Source organism: Notamacropus eugenii, chromosome 5 (genome assembly GCF_028372415.1).
Source record: "Notamacropus eugenii isolate mMacEug1 chromosome 5, mMacEug1.pri_v2, whole genome shotgun sequence".
Classification (NCBI taxonomy): Eukaryota; Metazoa; Chordata; class Mammalia; order Diprotodontia; family Macropodidae; genus Notamacropus; species Notamacropus eugenii.
The window spans coordinates 406,521,692-406,538,913 of record NC_092876.1 but is presented as its reverse complement, the minus strand read 5'-3'; the positions used below and the strand labels follow the sequence as shown (position 1 = coordinate 406,538,913).

At 34.1% G+C, this 17,222-nt stretch overlaps 1 protein-coding gene across 9 annotated transcripts in view; it reads left to right on the top strand.

The window, feature by feature from the left end:
* Positions 1 to 10,586, top strand: part of TSGA10 (testis specific 10) — a 144,888-nt gene extending 134,302 nt beyond the window's left edge. For 6 of the 9 annotated variants that reach the window (XM_072614641.1, XM_072614645.1, XM_072614638.1 and 3 more), the window contains 4 exons: positions 524 to 726; positions 3,716 to 3,820; positions 3,993 to 4,145; positions 5,114 to 10,586. In XM_072614641.1, coding sequence (XP_072470742.1) covers positions 524 to 726; positions 3,716 to 3,820; positions 3,993 to 4,145; positions 5,114 to 5,138 — 486 coding nt within the window. In that variant the 3' untranslated portion in view covers positions 5,139 to 10,586. Of the gene's footprint in view, positions 1 to 523; positions 727 to 3,715; positions 3,821 to 3,992; positions 4,556 to 5,113 lie in introns of those variants that run through there. The other 3 variants (XR_011968158.1, XR_011968157.1, XM_072614644.1) reach the window with 2 other exon arrangements.
* The last annotated feature ends 6,636 nt before the right edge of the window (positions 10,587 to 17,222 follow it).

Genomic DNA, 17,222 nt, shown 5'->3' with positions numbered 1-17,222 from the left:
CCATGTTTTGGCCACAGTGCAGATATCTGGCTTAAGAAAACACTTAGAGGAGAACCCACCATAAATATATATATAGAATTAAGGAAATGTGAAATTAATTTCAGTTCTCACCTGTGAAAGAATGAATTCCTACAGTCTCATGGGGTAGCTAGGACCATGTGTATCCTCATCATTTTATTTTCCCTGGAAAGAACTACTTGAGTTTTGTACAGATATAATAAGAAATACAAAATTACAGTAGAATATTAAAACTGAAAATGGGTATAGATTTCCAACTTCTGGTCAGTGATTCTCTGTTTAAAATGAGTAAAAGTCTGATTTGATCAGGGAATTGGAGAGGGGATTTTTTTTTTCAGTCTTCAGCTCTGCAGAGTCTGATGTGCCCTGCAAATGTAGAAGGGGAGAAGTAGGCCATGTGTTGAAAATAGAGGAACAAGAAGCAGCGGTGAGTGTACGCCCATATAGTGTCTCACTTAAATAAGTGGGTAGGAGTAAGTTTAAATGTCTTCCTGTTATCATACAGGTGGAGAATGAGTTAGATGCTGCTCGAAATGAAATAGAGCTTCTTAGGAATCAGATGGCGAATGACAGAATCTCCATGCAGAATCTAGAAGCTTTGCTGGTGGCCAACCGAGACAAAGAGTACCAGACTCAAGTAGCACTTCAAGAAAAGGAATCTGAAATTCAGCTTCTAAAAGAGCATCTTTGTTTGGCCGAAAATAAAATGTGAGTCAGCTAGGACTATCTTAACATAACTACCCTTTCTGATTATCTAAATTCTTGAAAAAATATGCAGTCTTAGAATATTGGAGCCAGAAAGATCTTTAGGCTAAACTAGTCCAGCTCCTTCATTTTACAGATGGAGAAAGTAAGGGACACATGCCCAGTATACAGTTGTTTGACCAAAAACCATGTTCCATGTGAGTTCATGAAACTGTTTCATTAGAAACAATTAAGCATTTTCAGATTTGAAGATTTTATATATATATATATATGTATATATATGTATGTATGTATGTATGTATGTATGTATGTATGTATGTATGTATGTATATATAGCGCTGCCCTTTTGTCTTTCCATTTGTATACATAGTAGCATCTAGGTTACTTTTGGGGGTTGCCAGACGAATTGTAGCATTCACAATATATATAAGCTGCTGGGTACGGTGCAGAGTCCCTAGTCTTTGGTCCCTCGTGTTCCCTGTGATTATACTAAAGATACAGCTGAAGGTAACATCATGACCACTTTTCATAAGACCCTACTCTTAGCCAACAGTCACATTCTTTATTCAGCCTCAATACTGGCCCTCTTTTCTGTTCGCCCTACTTTAGGTATTAATAGAAATGGGGAATAGCATGGGAGCATTTGGCAAGGCATAAGATTAAAGGGTCAGTGACAACATTCATTTCAGTGACTGCTTTCCAGCGATTTTAGTGCCCTGAGGACCTGGCGACCATGACTTACAACCACAACATACATCTTAATTCTTTTCCTTATTTTGGTATCTTCATTGTCAGCTAGCAAATGATAACTGACAGATTGGGATCTACCACCGTGGGAACCTAGGAATGCTCCCAGTTTCAGCTGGCCATGTCTGTTTTGATAGGTGAATGCATACTCTTGATAGAATAATTGATAGAATCGATAGAAGATTTGAACTTAAGTCTTCCTCACTCCACGTCCATTGCTATTGATCCATCGTGTCACCTAGCTGCCTGCTAGTTTGTACTAGCATCCATGTTATCCCTCTAAAATATGGAGCCCAGGCCATGTTTAGTCTTATAAGCAGGACAGTACATATATATGTATATGTATATGTATATGTGATATATATGTTTAATATATAGATGTGTAGATGTTAAAAAATGTACGTACATCTATCTACATATTTGTAGTGATATACTGAAGAATTCACTTAAATTGATAAGATTTAGTTTTTAAAATTTTATTTCACACTTTGTAGGCATCAGTAAAAACATCCAAACATACTTTCATTCAGCAACATTCATTAAGTGTCTACTTATATAAAAGACCGTATATAAAAAGAAAAAAACAAAACAGTCCTCTCAAGAAGTTTACCTTCTCCTAGGAGTCAAGAACACATATGTAAATGAGTAAATGTAAAGTAATTTCAAGATGGAAATAGTACAGATAGCTGAGGGGAATCAGGAAAAACAGACCTCTGTAGAAGGCGGCTCCTGACCCCTGAAGAAAGCTAGGGATTCTCTAGGGGCAGCACCTGTTAGAGCAGACCACATACCACCTGTGCCAAGGCACAGAGGTTTAAGACAAAATGTCATAGAGAAGGGCCATTTGAACATTAATTACATGAAGGGAAAGAATATGAAATATGACTAAAAAGTAAGTGGAAGCCATACTGTCAAGACCTTTTAATATCAGGGCAAGGGTTTAGTATTTTTTTCCCAAAGGCAATAAAGAACTATTGGTACAGTGGAAAAAGCATAGGCTCTGAAGCCAGAGGACCGAGGGTCAAATCCCAGCTCTTGGTATAACTTAGGTGACCTTGGGACATTCACTCACATAACTTCTTGGACTGCGGTTTTCTTCTCTTTAAAAAAGGGAGTTGGACAAAATGACCTCTGATATTCATTTCAGCTGTATTATCTATAATCTTAAAAGTGTCTTAACAGAGTGGTGGTATAATCAGATCTGTGTTTTAAGAACATCAGTTTGGCATTTGTATGTAGGATGAACAGAATTGGAAAGAGAGTAGAAGCAGGATGGGTATTTAGGATCCTATTGCAATGGTCTAGGTAAAAGATGGTCAGCTTAGTTTAGTGGCCTAAACTAAGGTAGAATCTGCGTAAGAAAAGAAAAAGCAGAAGAATGTAGAAAAAGTGTGGAGATGGAATCCACAAGATTTGGCAGCTGAATTGCGTGAGGGAAAGGGAGGCTGAAGGTTGTAAACCTAAATGATTGGACAGTTAGTTGTGCTCTCAGCAGAAATGGAATTTTAGAAGAATGATAGGTTTAGGGATAAAGATGATAATTCTGAACATACTGAATTTGAGATGCTTATGAGATAGCTAAATGAAGATGTTCATCAGGCAGTTAGAGGTATGGAACTGGAAGCTGAGAAAAGAGGGCTAGCTATATAGATGTGAAAGTCATAATTGAACCCACAGAAACTGATGAATTCTTCAAAGGAGAGTGAAATTTAAATAAAGTGTATGTCCTCTTATATTTAAGTACATTTAAATATTTTAAAGTTCCAAAGATGTATTTTACAATAATAATTTTCACTGGTGAATGTAATAAATCTATTAGGAACTGATATAGTGTCAGGTAAATTGGGGTTAATAATACTCATAAAGCCGTCTTGCATTTATGTAATGGTTTTATTTTCAATGTGATATTTGTAGTTATTACTTGAGATAGATGGTATAATTGGTATTATCCACATTTTTCTGATGAAGAACTTGAAACATAAAGAAATTGTCATTAGTGGAGCCAGGATTAGACTCCAGATCTTTTAGCTTGACCATTTTTCTGTCATATATTCTGAATTTTTAAGTTGTTTGTGTGTTTGTATGTGTGTGTACGTCATACCATATAAAACAGGAACATGGAAAGAGAATGATTCATATTAGTGTGGATATAATTGGGAGATCATTAACCATATATTTTAAACATATTGAAAGAATTAGCAGTATTTTCAGCTCCATCATATATCTCCTTTAACTTTTTTCATAGGGCCATCCAAAGTCGAGACGTCGCCCAGTTCAGAAATGTCGTAACACAACTGGAAGCTGATTTAGACATTACAAAAAGACAGCTAGGGACAGAGCGCTTTGAAAGGTAGGCTGACAACTATGCATTGTTCTTCTTTCAAAGTATTGTTCTGGTAGAAACAGTGGAGTTAGAGAAATTCAAGATGAGTAGATCTGAAGATATGACCTGAGTTAGAATTTATCATGGAGTTTGTAATCCCATTGTATGTAAATGTTAACATATCATAATTATCTCACAGAGAGCGGGCTGTCCAAGAACTTCGCCGCCAGAATTATGCTGCTACCAATTATTATCACTTGAGCTCTACGATAAAACCAACAACCAGGTGTCATTCCCCTGACCGTACCCTTCACCGATCCCCTGATCGAGGCCTAGACAGATCACTGGAAGAGTAAGTGGTTCAAGGACCCCTTCTTGTGGAAAAACACATGGAGATGTGCACTGAACGTTTGGGGGAGGTAGGAAACCCGAGAAACAGCATGTTATTGCTAACGATGTTTGAAATTTTGTCATAACTGCATGAAACCAAAAATATACTGATAATTACAGTGTGTGTCTCAAGAGACTGAAGTGAATAAAGTGCTTTGTGATATCTAATTTTGCCACAAATGGTTTTTTATTTGTTATCGTTAGTGTAATGGTTATTGTATTGTTAGTATATTTGCTATTTGTTAATGCACTGATTAATTTGAGGCAGACCTCAATTTGTTTATTGAAAATTTGTTAGTTTGTAAGAGAAAAGTTTTGGATTGCTATGTGTTTAATGAACATGTTTTTGAAAATAAATCATGTCACCATCAGACACATGTAATACTTTTATTTTTAAAAATTCACAAAAAATAAGTACGTGACAAGAGGCCTAAAGGAGAATGAGACCTAAGGAATATTGTGATTTTTCATTATTCCATCTTAATTATGTTTTTATGAAACTTTCTTTATTCACATAAACTCTGAATGTTCTTGACCAACTATGTTCATTTCTCTTAGTTTTGTAACATGGTTTCCAATGAAGGAAAACAAGGAAGGTGGCAAAAAACGGGTAAAAACAGAAGAGTTTGTGCAAATTTAGTAAACAAGTGCAACACCTCGCAGTCTTGTTAAAAAGATCGATTTATTGTAATGAAGAACTCAGCATTATCACCTAAACCTCCAATCTCGTTTTAGCCAAATAACTTCTACATTCTCCTCAAGCACTTCAATAGCAATAAAATAACAAGATTACAGGTTATTTTATTTCTGAGTTTTGAGAAGTCAGAAAACTTTTAAATCTTCATATACTAATCCTGGAATGCATTTTATATATGGTAAAAAATATATTTGAGTTGTAAAATTTTAAATTAGGATTTTTTTCTTTTGTAGGAATCTGTGCTTTAGAGATTTTTGACACATGAAGATTCTTCACCCTCTGGAAAGCAAGGTTCAAAACTGAACTCAAGTTTATGCTATAATTGATTTTATCTTTTGAATGCTTGACAATGTTAAATGTATTTATTGACCTCAAGAGAACAAACGGAATCAGCCATAGTGTTCTGTTTCATACAGCTCATCTCTGTTGTGTTGTGCCATATTGCAGTGACTCAGCTTGACATTCCGATGGAAAAATGCATATGGCTGTATTGCTCCACGCGTTAATAGTGAGTGTAAAGAAAAAGGTTTGCCTACTCCACTATTGAAGGCTGTGGAATGACATTGTTCCTCGAGAGAAAATAAAGAAACTTATAAAAAGAGGGAGAAGTGTTTTACAAAACTGATTTCTTTTCCTTTTTTTGGTATCTAATGTGGTTGGTTAGATTTTATCTTAGTGATCTGTGCTTTCATGTCTAAAGAAATTGTGCCAAAATTGGCAAACTTTTTTAAAATTTGATTAATACTGGCCTGGGATCCAGTATTTCTCTCCATTTTGGAGCCAACTTGGTAAAGTCCATATCATCTGATTTCAAAGAAACAGAAAGTACAAGTATATCAGTGATGTCCAGTACATACTGCCGTACAATTCAAAGACCTAATTAACAAATATTTTCTACAATTGTGTTTACTTCCACTATTTTTAGAAAGGTAGGTGATGATATATCTGTAAAGAATGTAAGATAACAATCTGTATTTTTAATAAGTTTTCTTAAAAAAAAATTAAAGTAATGTAATGAAATTTTTTGCCTGTGACAGATTTCTGTAATCTGGACTATAACTGAAGTGCAGTGACAAGTTTCAAATTTTTCTGAAACCTCCCCAGTTATTATATTTTTAATCTATTGATGGGTTTCAATTTAATATGAATTTGAATGCCTGAACACTGTTTTCTTATCACTCTTAGTCATTTATACTCTACCTCTTTCATGAAAAAAGAAACCAAACCCAAATCTGTTTCATTGAAACTAGAAATTTAACACATAATTTTCCCATTTATATAATTCTTGGCCATGACTACAGTGACATAAGTCAGGCTATTTCAGAGTATGTCTTTTCAAGTGGCTTAGCATTCTGATAATTTACTCTGGAGTCATGCAATATAATCATTTACTTTAAATAAGAAAAAAGATCCGAATTCGCTGGTCTAATTTGATGATGTCGGATCAACAACATTAAATTGATAGTTATAAAAATGCAATGAAAATGGAAACTTTGGAGATATTTTTATAAGCATTTTGGGAAATCTTGTTCAAAAAAAATTTTCTCACCATTAAGCAATATTATGTTTATGTAAAATAATAAATATTAAATTTTAAAGGGTAAAATATACCCTTTTCAGGGTATCAGAGAGGCCTAGCCTTATTTATGGTCTAAGGAAAGAGGTTAATTTTTAATTTTCTCTTAGAGGAGCTGATAAAGAACTGAATGTAACAGATCTTATGTACTTAGCAAAAGGAATCTTTGTATGGAAAGGCTGGCATGAGGTATGAAGATATTTCAAAAGAATACGGTCATTAAATTGTATTAATTGTAACAGTGAGATTAAGCAAGAATATTCTGGATTCTTTAAAGAAGGCAAGGGGAGAAACCTCGGTCCACATGTGAAAACATCATCAGGAGAACTCTTGTCAGAGTAGAACGTCTATTCTTTTAGGAGGAAAAACAGTTTAATGATATGAGCTAACACCATGTAGTCTTTTCTTATTTAAGACATCTAAATATTAGTGTACAAGTCTATTGTCTGTTTGCTCGTTATTATGAGAGAGACAGAGAGGGGCCACCCTTGGCGAGAGTCCTTGGTGCTTCAGCTAGTATATATGTTGGGATAGGTATGCATATAAGTAGATATGCGTGTATGGTTGCTGTTGTGTCATTTCAGTTGTGTCCTACTCTTTGTGATCTCATCTGGGGTTTTCTTGGCAAAGATGCTGGAGTGGTTTGCCATTTCCTTCTCCAGCTCATTTTACAGATGGGGAAACTGAGGCAAAGAGGGCTAAGTGACTTGCCCAGGGTAGCACAGTAAGTGTCAGAGGCCAGATCTGGACTCAGAAAGATGAGTTTTTCTGAATCCAGTCCTGCCACTCTATCCTACCCATGTGTTTGTGTATACATATGTGCATATATGTATTTATAAACATACGTACTAAGAGAGATAGGGTATATTCTGCTACATCTGTGAGGAATATTCTTATTAACTAAATAGTATCTAGCATGAATAACAAATATCCAGCATTTATATCAGGATTTACAAAGCACTTTATGTGTTATCTCATTTGGTCCTCACTACAGTCCTGTGAGAGAAATGCTATCAGGTGTTTAAACTGAGACTCATAGATGTTAAGTGACTTGCCCAGGTTCATACAGTCAGTGTTTGAGGCAGTTTGAACTTGACTCTTTCTGACTCTAAGTCTTTTAGCTGTCTAGAATATTCTGCTTGCTTTTCCAAAAAAAAAAAAAATAGCTTATATACTTATATGCTTATCATTAGGAAGTTCAAATTGAGGCAGTTCTTAATTTTTATCTTAATACATAACAAACTACATCAGATAGTAGAATGGTAGGAAAATGGACCTTCTAAACATTACTCTAAAATTTAAAAATTTTTAAAAATTACTCTAAAAATTTACTCTAAAAAATTGCTTACAGTTACTAGATTTATGCCACAAGATGGCACTTGGTGTGTGGATAAGGCAGAGCACTAAAGCTTACTAAATTAGCTGTTATTAAAGACCAACAGACACTGATATGAAATGAATTAAAGAGTGAAACATAAGTAGAGTTTTTTTTTTTTAACACTATCAGATTCCTTTAAAAGATCTATCTGACAAAATCCACAGTACTAAAACTGTTTTGAAAATAGTTTACTGTCTGATCCTGAAGTTTCCTAATGGAAGGACTTGGCAATTATAATTAAGAGCGTCAGATCTGGAATGTCACACCCGTGAAAGACCATTTGATGCAAAGCTGATCTTGACATTTTTGAAGAGAAAATGTAACAAATATTTAACAGAAATGAACACATTATTAGCATAATGTATTATATGAAATGCTTAAAATCCTGCCTTGGAGTTCCAAGTATCAGTTGTTTAGAGTTTGGTCTTTTCAGATTCAGATGAGAACTGGTTCTAACCCCCAAATACATGTTTTGTGTCTTAAGTAGGAGAATAGTTGTGACCTTTTTGAAGCTGTGCAGTGACCTCATTTCAGAGGAGAATATCTCAATTGTTTTAGCCTTCATGGTAGCAATAATAGATATTTCACCTTTCTGTACTATAATTCTTCAATTACAGACAACCATGGCGATATAAATTTTCAGTTAATGAAGTATTCTCATTGGAAGAGTTCTACATAGTAGAAAATTCACTATTTCAGACGTGAAAATATTGAAGATAAAAAGGAAAATTCCAAAAGAGAGGTCCATAAAAGAGTATTAGCCCTAATCATTACATCTTTTTCAAGCTAAAAGAAGAAAAATAATGACAATGGAAGTCATCGAATTTATTATAGATTGTGAATCCAAACTTTTTATGACTGAAAGTGAATTCCTTGTCCAGGACTGGTTATTATGTTTAGAAACTCTTTGAAAATACTTAGACTATTAATCCAAATATTTAGAAAATGTATATTTTTAAAATTCCTTTTTTTGTTTGTTTTTAAAGCTCTAGCATTTATCTTTTTCCTGTTTCACTGCTCATGATTTCACATTTTCCCGTACTGTGGCTACTTTAGATAATATCCCGTTTTGGAGCTTTGGCAGTATGACATTTTCACTTTTAAGAATCTCTTGCTCAATTGGAAACATACGTATATATTTTGATCACCTTATTTACTATATCATTATGGTAAAATGACAACTACCAAACTAAAGAAAGATTCTTTCGATTTTAGGGGTTTAGTCTTTGAATAACTATTACAGAAAATCTTTTGAGATTTAAAATAGTCAAATTGTGAGCTATGAAGGTTTTCTTGTAGCAATGATGTTCATTGTCTTGGACTGTATTTTGAAAAGGGGGTACCATAGATGTTTAAATCACCTGCTTTTATTAATTTCATTAAAATTTTTATGGCTTTTTGTTTAAACATGTTAATTTTTGAAAATCATTTTAAGATTTTTGAGTTTTCACATTATAGTTTATTTTCCCATTTTAAAATAAAATTACAACGTAATCTATTCAGGTTTTCTTGCAGGAAACAATGTCTGCTTTGGGTACTTTTTGGAAATCTGTGGGCTTGTGTGTTTTTCCTTCTGGATATTTTTGCCTAAATTTAATGGCATTGAATAACTTTTTGTAGGTCAAGAAATTTTATGCTTTAGTATCACATTTTCCTGTTATAATTTTTTTTGTTTCTTTATGAATTTACTTTAAAATCCATTAATTTATAGTAAGTGAGAATGTATAACTATTGTAATTTCTTTATCTGCATTTTTTCAATTTATTTATTTGTTTTTAGTTTTCACATTCACTTTTATAATATTTTGAATTCTAAATTTTCCCCCTACCTCCCATCCCCACTCCCCAAGATGGCATACAATCTGATATAGACTATACATGTACAATCTATTAAACATATTTCCACGTTAGTCATGTGAAAGAAGAATCAGAACAAAAGGGAAAAACCATGAGAAAGACAAAACAAAAAAAGAGAAAACAGTATGATTCAATCTGCATTCAGATTCCATAGTTCTTTATTTGGATGTGGATAGCATTCTCCATCATGGGCCTTTTGGAATTATCTTAGATCCTTATATTGCTGAGAAGAGCTAAGTCTATCAAAGTTATTCTTCACACAATATTGCTATTACTGTGTATTACTATGTATTACTGTGTTCTCCTGGTTCTGCTCACTTCACTCAGCATCAGCTCACATAAGTCTTTCCAGGATTTTTTTTAAGTCTGCTCATCATTTCTTATGGAACAATAGTATTCCATTACATTCATATACCACAGCTTCTTCAGCCATTCCCCAATTGATGGGCATCCCCTCAATTTTCTATTCTTGGCCACCACAGAAAGAGCTGCTATAAATGTTTTTGTACATGTGGGTCCTTTTTCCTTTTTTATGATCTCTTTGGGATACAGATGTCATGGTGGTATTGCTGGATTAAAGGGTGTGCACAGTTTAATTGCCCTTTGGGTTCCAAATTGCTCTCCAGAATGGTTGGATCAGCTTACAACTCCACCAACAATGCATTAGTGTTCCAATTTTCCCACATCTTCTCCAACATTTATCATTTTTCTGTTTTGTCGTGTTAGCCAATATGATGCTTGTGATGTAGTACCTCAGAGTTATTTTAATTTGCATTTCTCTAATTCTTTATTTGTATGTTGATTTAATTTTACTTATAAGTGCTTTATAAAAAGAATTAAATGGTTTGTATTTCATTGAGAAAATATTTTTAAGTGAATAAAATATCTCAAATAGATACACAGTATTTATCTTTATTGTTGCTTTCAGAAGTGTATCATTTTATATTATTAGAATTACATTAGGATTCCAGGATTCCAGAATAATAGATGTAGGATGAGAAGGGTCCTACAGAGAGGTTATCTGATACTACTCTCTCCTCTTCCCATTTTATAATCAAGGAAACTAAGATGTAGAGAGATGAAATGATGTACCCAGGATTACAAAGGAAGTAAGTGGCATTCTGGATTTAATCTTAACATTTTACAATTCCAAGTTCAGCACACTCTTCGCTGTATCATGCTGCCTCCCTACTGTCTAAGGCAGTGCGACCACAGTTATCTGGAATGTTTAGAGAATTATCTGTTTATATAACAGGTTTTTCTTTAAATATTAAAACTTCTATTTTTAATGTTTTTGATGGAGAAGTTCCTAAAAATGTTTTAAAACTTTCCATAGTTTAATATAATATTTTAAATATTTTTAAGATAATTTAAAATTTTCATTGTCTGTTAGCTTGTGCTAGTTTTAAATAAATATGCAACACTCTTAAAAGTTCTAAGACAATTGTTTTTCTACTAGGCTATTTTTTTTAGTAGATCAATGAACTCATGATTATAAGCATTCCTTCTGCCGTTGCAGAATGCAAACCATCCAGGTTTTTTCATACTGTATACTTTCTGTTCATGTCCTTCCATAAATCTTTGATAGAGGATCTACCCAACGCAACTTCTTCTAGTTCTTTTAAAGTCTTGTTGATATTAACGTAGCTCTTGACTGTTATCGGTCACTTTTAGCAAAGGATTAATTGAAACCCCCTCCACCTCCTGTTCTGGTCCAGCCTAGGATCACAAAAGAAGAGCAAGAATCTCTTGAGCATGCCCAACAAGAATTTTTCCAGTTGTCTCTTAAAGACATATCTTTGAGGATGCTCTTTGCTACCACTTCTCACATGCAAATCAGTTTTATTGATGTTTTGCAGCCATGCCCATTATATGTGTATGGTCGTTTTTTCCCTTTGCCCTTTAAGTCAGTCTTCAATCTGTATTCTCAGATTCCATGATTCTTATCCATATGACATCAGTGAGAGAATATTAATGTTAAGAAGATGGAATTTTGCAGCAGAAATAATTAAAAGCACTGCATGTTCCCAGGTGCGCCTGATCTTCCTCATCTATTTGGTTTTGATCCCAACTTATCAATCTGCAGTGCCTCTTAAGGTACATCTACTGTTGGACTAACTCCAATATGTACTCGTCATCTACTTTACTTGCATTGAGTTTTGGGCTTATTATTTGAGCGATCTTATTGAGAAGCAACATGGTGTTCTTGGCTTTGATACAAATCAGCATAATGTCAGCAAAAAAGGAAAAGAAGCATCTGGAGAATGTCTTCCATTTGGACCTTGCTAAAGATAGCAAGTGACTCTGTTAAATGACTGGCAGACTTCTAATCTCCCTATTTTGTGCTTACAGTATATACTCAGTCATTTAGTTGAGACCCTAGAGAAAGTTCAGAAATTGCCTCAACCAGACACTATTTGGGGGCACATCCAAATGGCACAGTGGATAGAGCACTGCTGCTGGAGTCAGGAGAAACTAAGTTCAAATCCAGCCTCACACTTGCTAGCTGCTTGACACTGGGCACTTAACCCCAATTGCCTCCAAGAAAGAAAGAAAATACTTTTTAAAAAATTACCAAAGGTTTTATTTTATGGGTGACTGTAGCATTATTATAAGTAAAAGCAGCACACCTATGCTTATTCTTCTTAAACATGGAAATCTTTAATTGATTAGAGCATGTTGTGGTGGAATTTGACATTCATTACAAAGCAGACCAGCATTTTATCAGCACCGTAGACATTTTCAGGATAGATTTATGTCCAAACAAGTTCTCTGAGTTTTTTTAAACTGCTATGTAGCTTAATGCCTTATTGTTTTCATTCCATTGGCTATATCAAGCCACTTAATGTCATACCTAACTTTGAAGTGCCAATCATCCCTCAGAAGATATACATGCTCAGCTTGAATGTACCTGCCCATCAATATAGTTTGCTTCTTCGTTTAGCATCAGATCAGAAATAGGGGAACCAACAGGCTTCATTGTCACTTTTCTGATTTAATTGTCTTCATGGTATCAACGCACAATAAATATATGTTGATTTTTCCAAAGATTTTGACTAGCAGTCCTTTCTAAACTTGGATATCATAACATACCTAAGTTATCACATTGATTCATCAAATTTATTCTTGCCTTCAAGTTATACACAGATCTCAGATTTCTCTTTTAAAGTTATCACAACTTTTTTCTTTGTCTTTCACTAGAATTTTGTAGTCCTTATCTTAGGTTGTGTTTTGATACTTTTATATATAAATGTCCTGAAGACTATTTAGTGCATTACAGTTTAGACTGCTTCAGTGGTAAATGGCCCACGACAGCTGTGCTGAATTGAATAAGGTAGCTTTGTGTGGTAAAGTAATGCTTTGAAAGGCTTTTGAAACAAGCAGAAATTGGTTCACTCTTTCACTAAATGCCCTGTACATTGGCACAGTTGTCATCAATCTTTTTCAGGTAGTAAAGCACTAACTGGACACTACTTGTCATGAAGGGTGGACTTCAGACTACTGTACTAAACTGCTTGTTGTATGGTACCATAGTAAAGGAAAGCCCTTTACTCCATAGGGCTTTTTATCCAATGATGAATGCTCTCATACTGCTGTGTTGGACTGATTGGTTTTCCTTTTCATGGCAAAGTTTGGTAGTTGTATTCAAATTGTTCTTGTGTGTATCTTGATAGATTCCCAATTATTTTTAATACATTTTGAAATTTTTAAAAAAATAATTTCTCTTGCTAGCCCTTCCTTCTAGACTTTACTGATATTATAAAGAAATGCAGAAGATTTGTGTGAATTTATTTCACGTCTTGTGCCTTTGGTTGCCAGAGTTACTGTTTCAATTAAGTTTTTGACTGATCCTTTAAAGTTTTTTTAAGTACACCGTCATATCATCTGCCAAAAGTAATAATTTTGTTTCTTCTTTGCTTTTACTCATATTTCCTCATTTTTTCATTGTCTTACTGATATAACTAGCATTTCTAGTACTCTATCAAATGGAAGAGATGACAGTGAACAGCCTTACTTCATCTTGATTTTATTGGAAAGAATTCCAGTTTATCCCCATTTATATATAATGCTGGCTCTTGGTTTTGGTTGTATGTTATTTATCATGTTAAGGAAAATCATTCTATTCCTACATTTTCTAGTTTGTTTGTTTTAGCAGAAATGGATATTGTATTTTAGATTTTTCTGCATTTATTTGATATAATCATATGATTTTTGTTGTTATTTAATATGGTCAGTTATCTTTGTACTTTTTCCCCTAATACTGAACCAACCCTGCATTCACGGTATATATCCAAACTAATCATAGTATATAATCTTTATGCTGATACGGCTGTAGCCTTCTTGATGCAATGTTCATTAGGGATATTGATCTTTAGATTTTTTTTTCCTGGTTCAGGTATCAGAAATTTATGTCACAGGAGTAATTTGGTAGAATTCCTTCTTTTCCTGTTTTTGCAGATAGTTTGTATAATAACGGAGCTAACTATTCTTTGAATACTTGAATCCATACAGTCCTCCTTCTTGTTGCTTTTTCCTTTGGAAGTTTATTTAGAGTTTGTTTCATTTCTTTTTTTGACATTTTAAAGTTGTTTAATCTCTCTATTTCTTGTTTTGTTCATCTGAATATTATTTTTTGATAAATATTCATTTTATTTTGATTATTTTATTGGCAGATAGTTGGGCAAAATAGTTTCTCATAATCTCTATTTTGTTCGTTGTGAATTCCCTTTTTCATTTTTATACTGGTAATTTGGTTTTCCTCTGTTAGTAGCCGGAATATTTAGCACTACTGAAATATTCCTCCTAGAAAGTCTTTTAGTAATGAAGGTACTGTTCTTTCCCAAAATAATAATAGCAGTGGCTATGCTTCTTTAACGTATATTATGTCAGCAAACTAGTCATTGTCGAGCAACTTGCCAACCAAAGACAAGGTCTTCTACAAAGCTGTCACTATCTGGCTATTGACTTTTGTTATATTGTTTCTCCTTGCTCTTCAATGTGTCTTTGAAATGTGTGTGTGTGTGTGTGTGTGTGTGTGTGTGTGTGTGTCTAACTTGTGAAGTTGCCCGGTTTCAGCTTAAAGTACGTCAACTACATTCTCCCCCTCCATTTTCCTCACATGACTAGCCTAATATTACTTATTCCCACAATGATTTTCTGCAGGTAAATAGTATATGAAAAACATTTAGGAGAACTCCCTAGAGAGTCAGCTAAGAATAAATTGAAATAATTTAACAACTTCAGTAATGTATAGGATATAAAGTAAATCCCCATGAATCTTAAGCATTTCTGTACATCGTATTTTGTCATGACTTTGTAACATTTTTATTCCCACTGAATAAATACAGAAAGTATAAAGTACTTGGGAGTGTAATTGCCAAAACACACATAGGAACTATATGAATATAACTATAAAACACTCTTTACCCCAAATAAAGACAGAGTTAAATAATTGCAGAAATACTCATTTTCACTTCTCATCGATCAAGCCAATATAATAAAAATGACAATACCACCTAAATTAATTTAATGATTCAGTGCCATATTAAACTACTAGTTACTTTATAAAGCTAGAAAAAAATTATAATGCATCTAGAAAAACAAAAGGTCAAGAATCTCAAGGGAAACTTAGTGAAAAAAGTGGGAAAGAAGGGGTCCAAGCAGTATTATATCTCAAAATATATTATGAAGCAATAATCAATCAAAATTATTTGATGCTGGTTAAGAAATAGAGAAGTTAATCTGTGGATAGATTAGAATGCAGTATACAAAAGCCAAATGAGCTCAGCAGCCTAGTGTTTGATAAACCTAAAGATCCCAGCTATGGCAAGAACTCACTCTGACAAAAATGTTGGGAAACCTGGAAAACAGTCTGGCAGAAAGAAACCCACATTTCATACTGTATACCAAGATAATTTCAAAATGGACACATTACTTAAACATAAAGGATAACAGTAAACAATTTAAGCAGAAGAAATTACCTGACAGGTTTATGGAGAGGGAAAAAAATTATGACCGAAGAAGAGATGGAGAGGGGATTATAGAAAGTAAAATACACAATTTTGATTACACAAAATTTAAAAGTTTTTGTATAAACCAAAACAATACAGGTAAAATTAGAAAAGAAACAGGTAAACAGGGAAAACTTTTGCAGCAAGTTTCTCTGATAAATATCTCATTTCTAAAAAATATTTTTGTTGTTCAGTTGTGTCCAACTGTTTGCGTCCCCTTTGGGTTTTTTTGGCAGATACTAGAATGATTTGCTATTTCCTTTTCCAGCTTATTTTACAGACTAGAAACTGAGGCAAACTGGGTTAAGTGACTTGCCCAGGGTCACACAACTAGTAAATGTCTGAGACCAGATTTTAATTCAGAAAGATGAGTCTTGACTCTAGCATTCTATCCACAAGCCACTTAGCTGCCCCTTTGATATATAGGGAACATTCAAATTTATAAGAGTCATCCCCCAATTGATAAAAGAGTCAAAAGGATATGAACAGGAAGTTTTCAGAAGAAGAAATTCAAGAATCAATAGCCATATGAAAAAATGCTTTAAACCATCAGTGATTAGGGAAATGCAAATTTAAGCAAATCTGAGGTACCCCCTCACACTGCCATATTAGCTAAATTGACAAAAATGGCAAATGACAAAGCAGGGAACAGGTACTTTAATGTACTTTTGGTGGGGTTTTGAACTGGCCCAGCTACTCTTTAAAGCATTTTGTAACTGCCCCCAAAGCTATTGAACCGCATAACTCGTAAACCAGCAATATCACTACCAGGTTAATATCTCAAAGAGATCAAAGAAATGCATATACAAAAATATTTATAGCAATGCTTTTTGTTGTGGCAAAGAATTGAAAATGGAGGGGGTGCCCCAAAATTGAGGAATATCTTATCGAGTTGTAATATATGAGCTGTAAGAAATGACAAGGGTGGGGCAGCTAGGTGGGGCAGCTAGGTGGCGCAGTGGATAGAGCACCAGCCCTCTGGTCTAAAGGACCTGAGTTTAAATGTGGCCTCAGACACTTGACTTTTACTAGCTGTGTGACCCTGGGCAAGTCACTTAGCCAAAATAACTTCACCAAAAAAAAAAGATAAGGGAGATGATTTCAGAAAAACCTGGGAATACTTGTGCTGATACAGAGTGAACTCACTAGAACAACGTATGCAATAACAGTATTGTAAAGTCAAACAACTTTGAGAAACTTAGAAACTCTGATGGACTCGGGATGAAGCATGCTGCTCATGGACTCAAGTTCAGATTAAGACAGATTTGGGGTGGGGGGGAAGGGCAGAGGGACACAGCCAACTCAGGGACTTATTTTGCTTAATTATACACGTTTGTTAATAGTGGTTTGTTTTTCTTTCTCAATTGGGGAACCTGGAGGTACAAAGGAAAAAAGGCAAATTTTCCTTGATTTAAAAACAATTTAGTTAAAAAACCCAAATTAGAGCAAAAACAGTTTGCTCCCATATACTAGCAAATAAATTGAATGTTTGTGATATATCTGGGCTGCTATAGTGGAGAT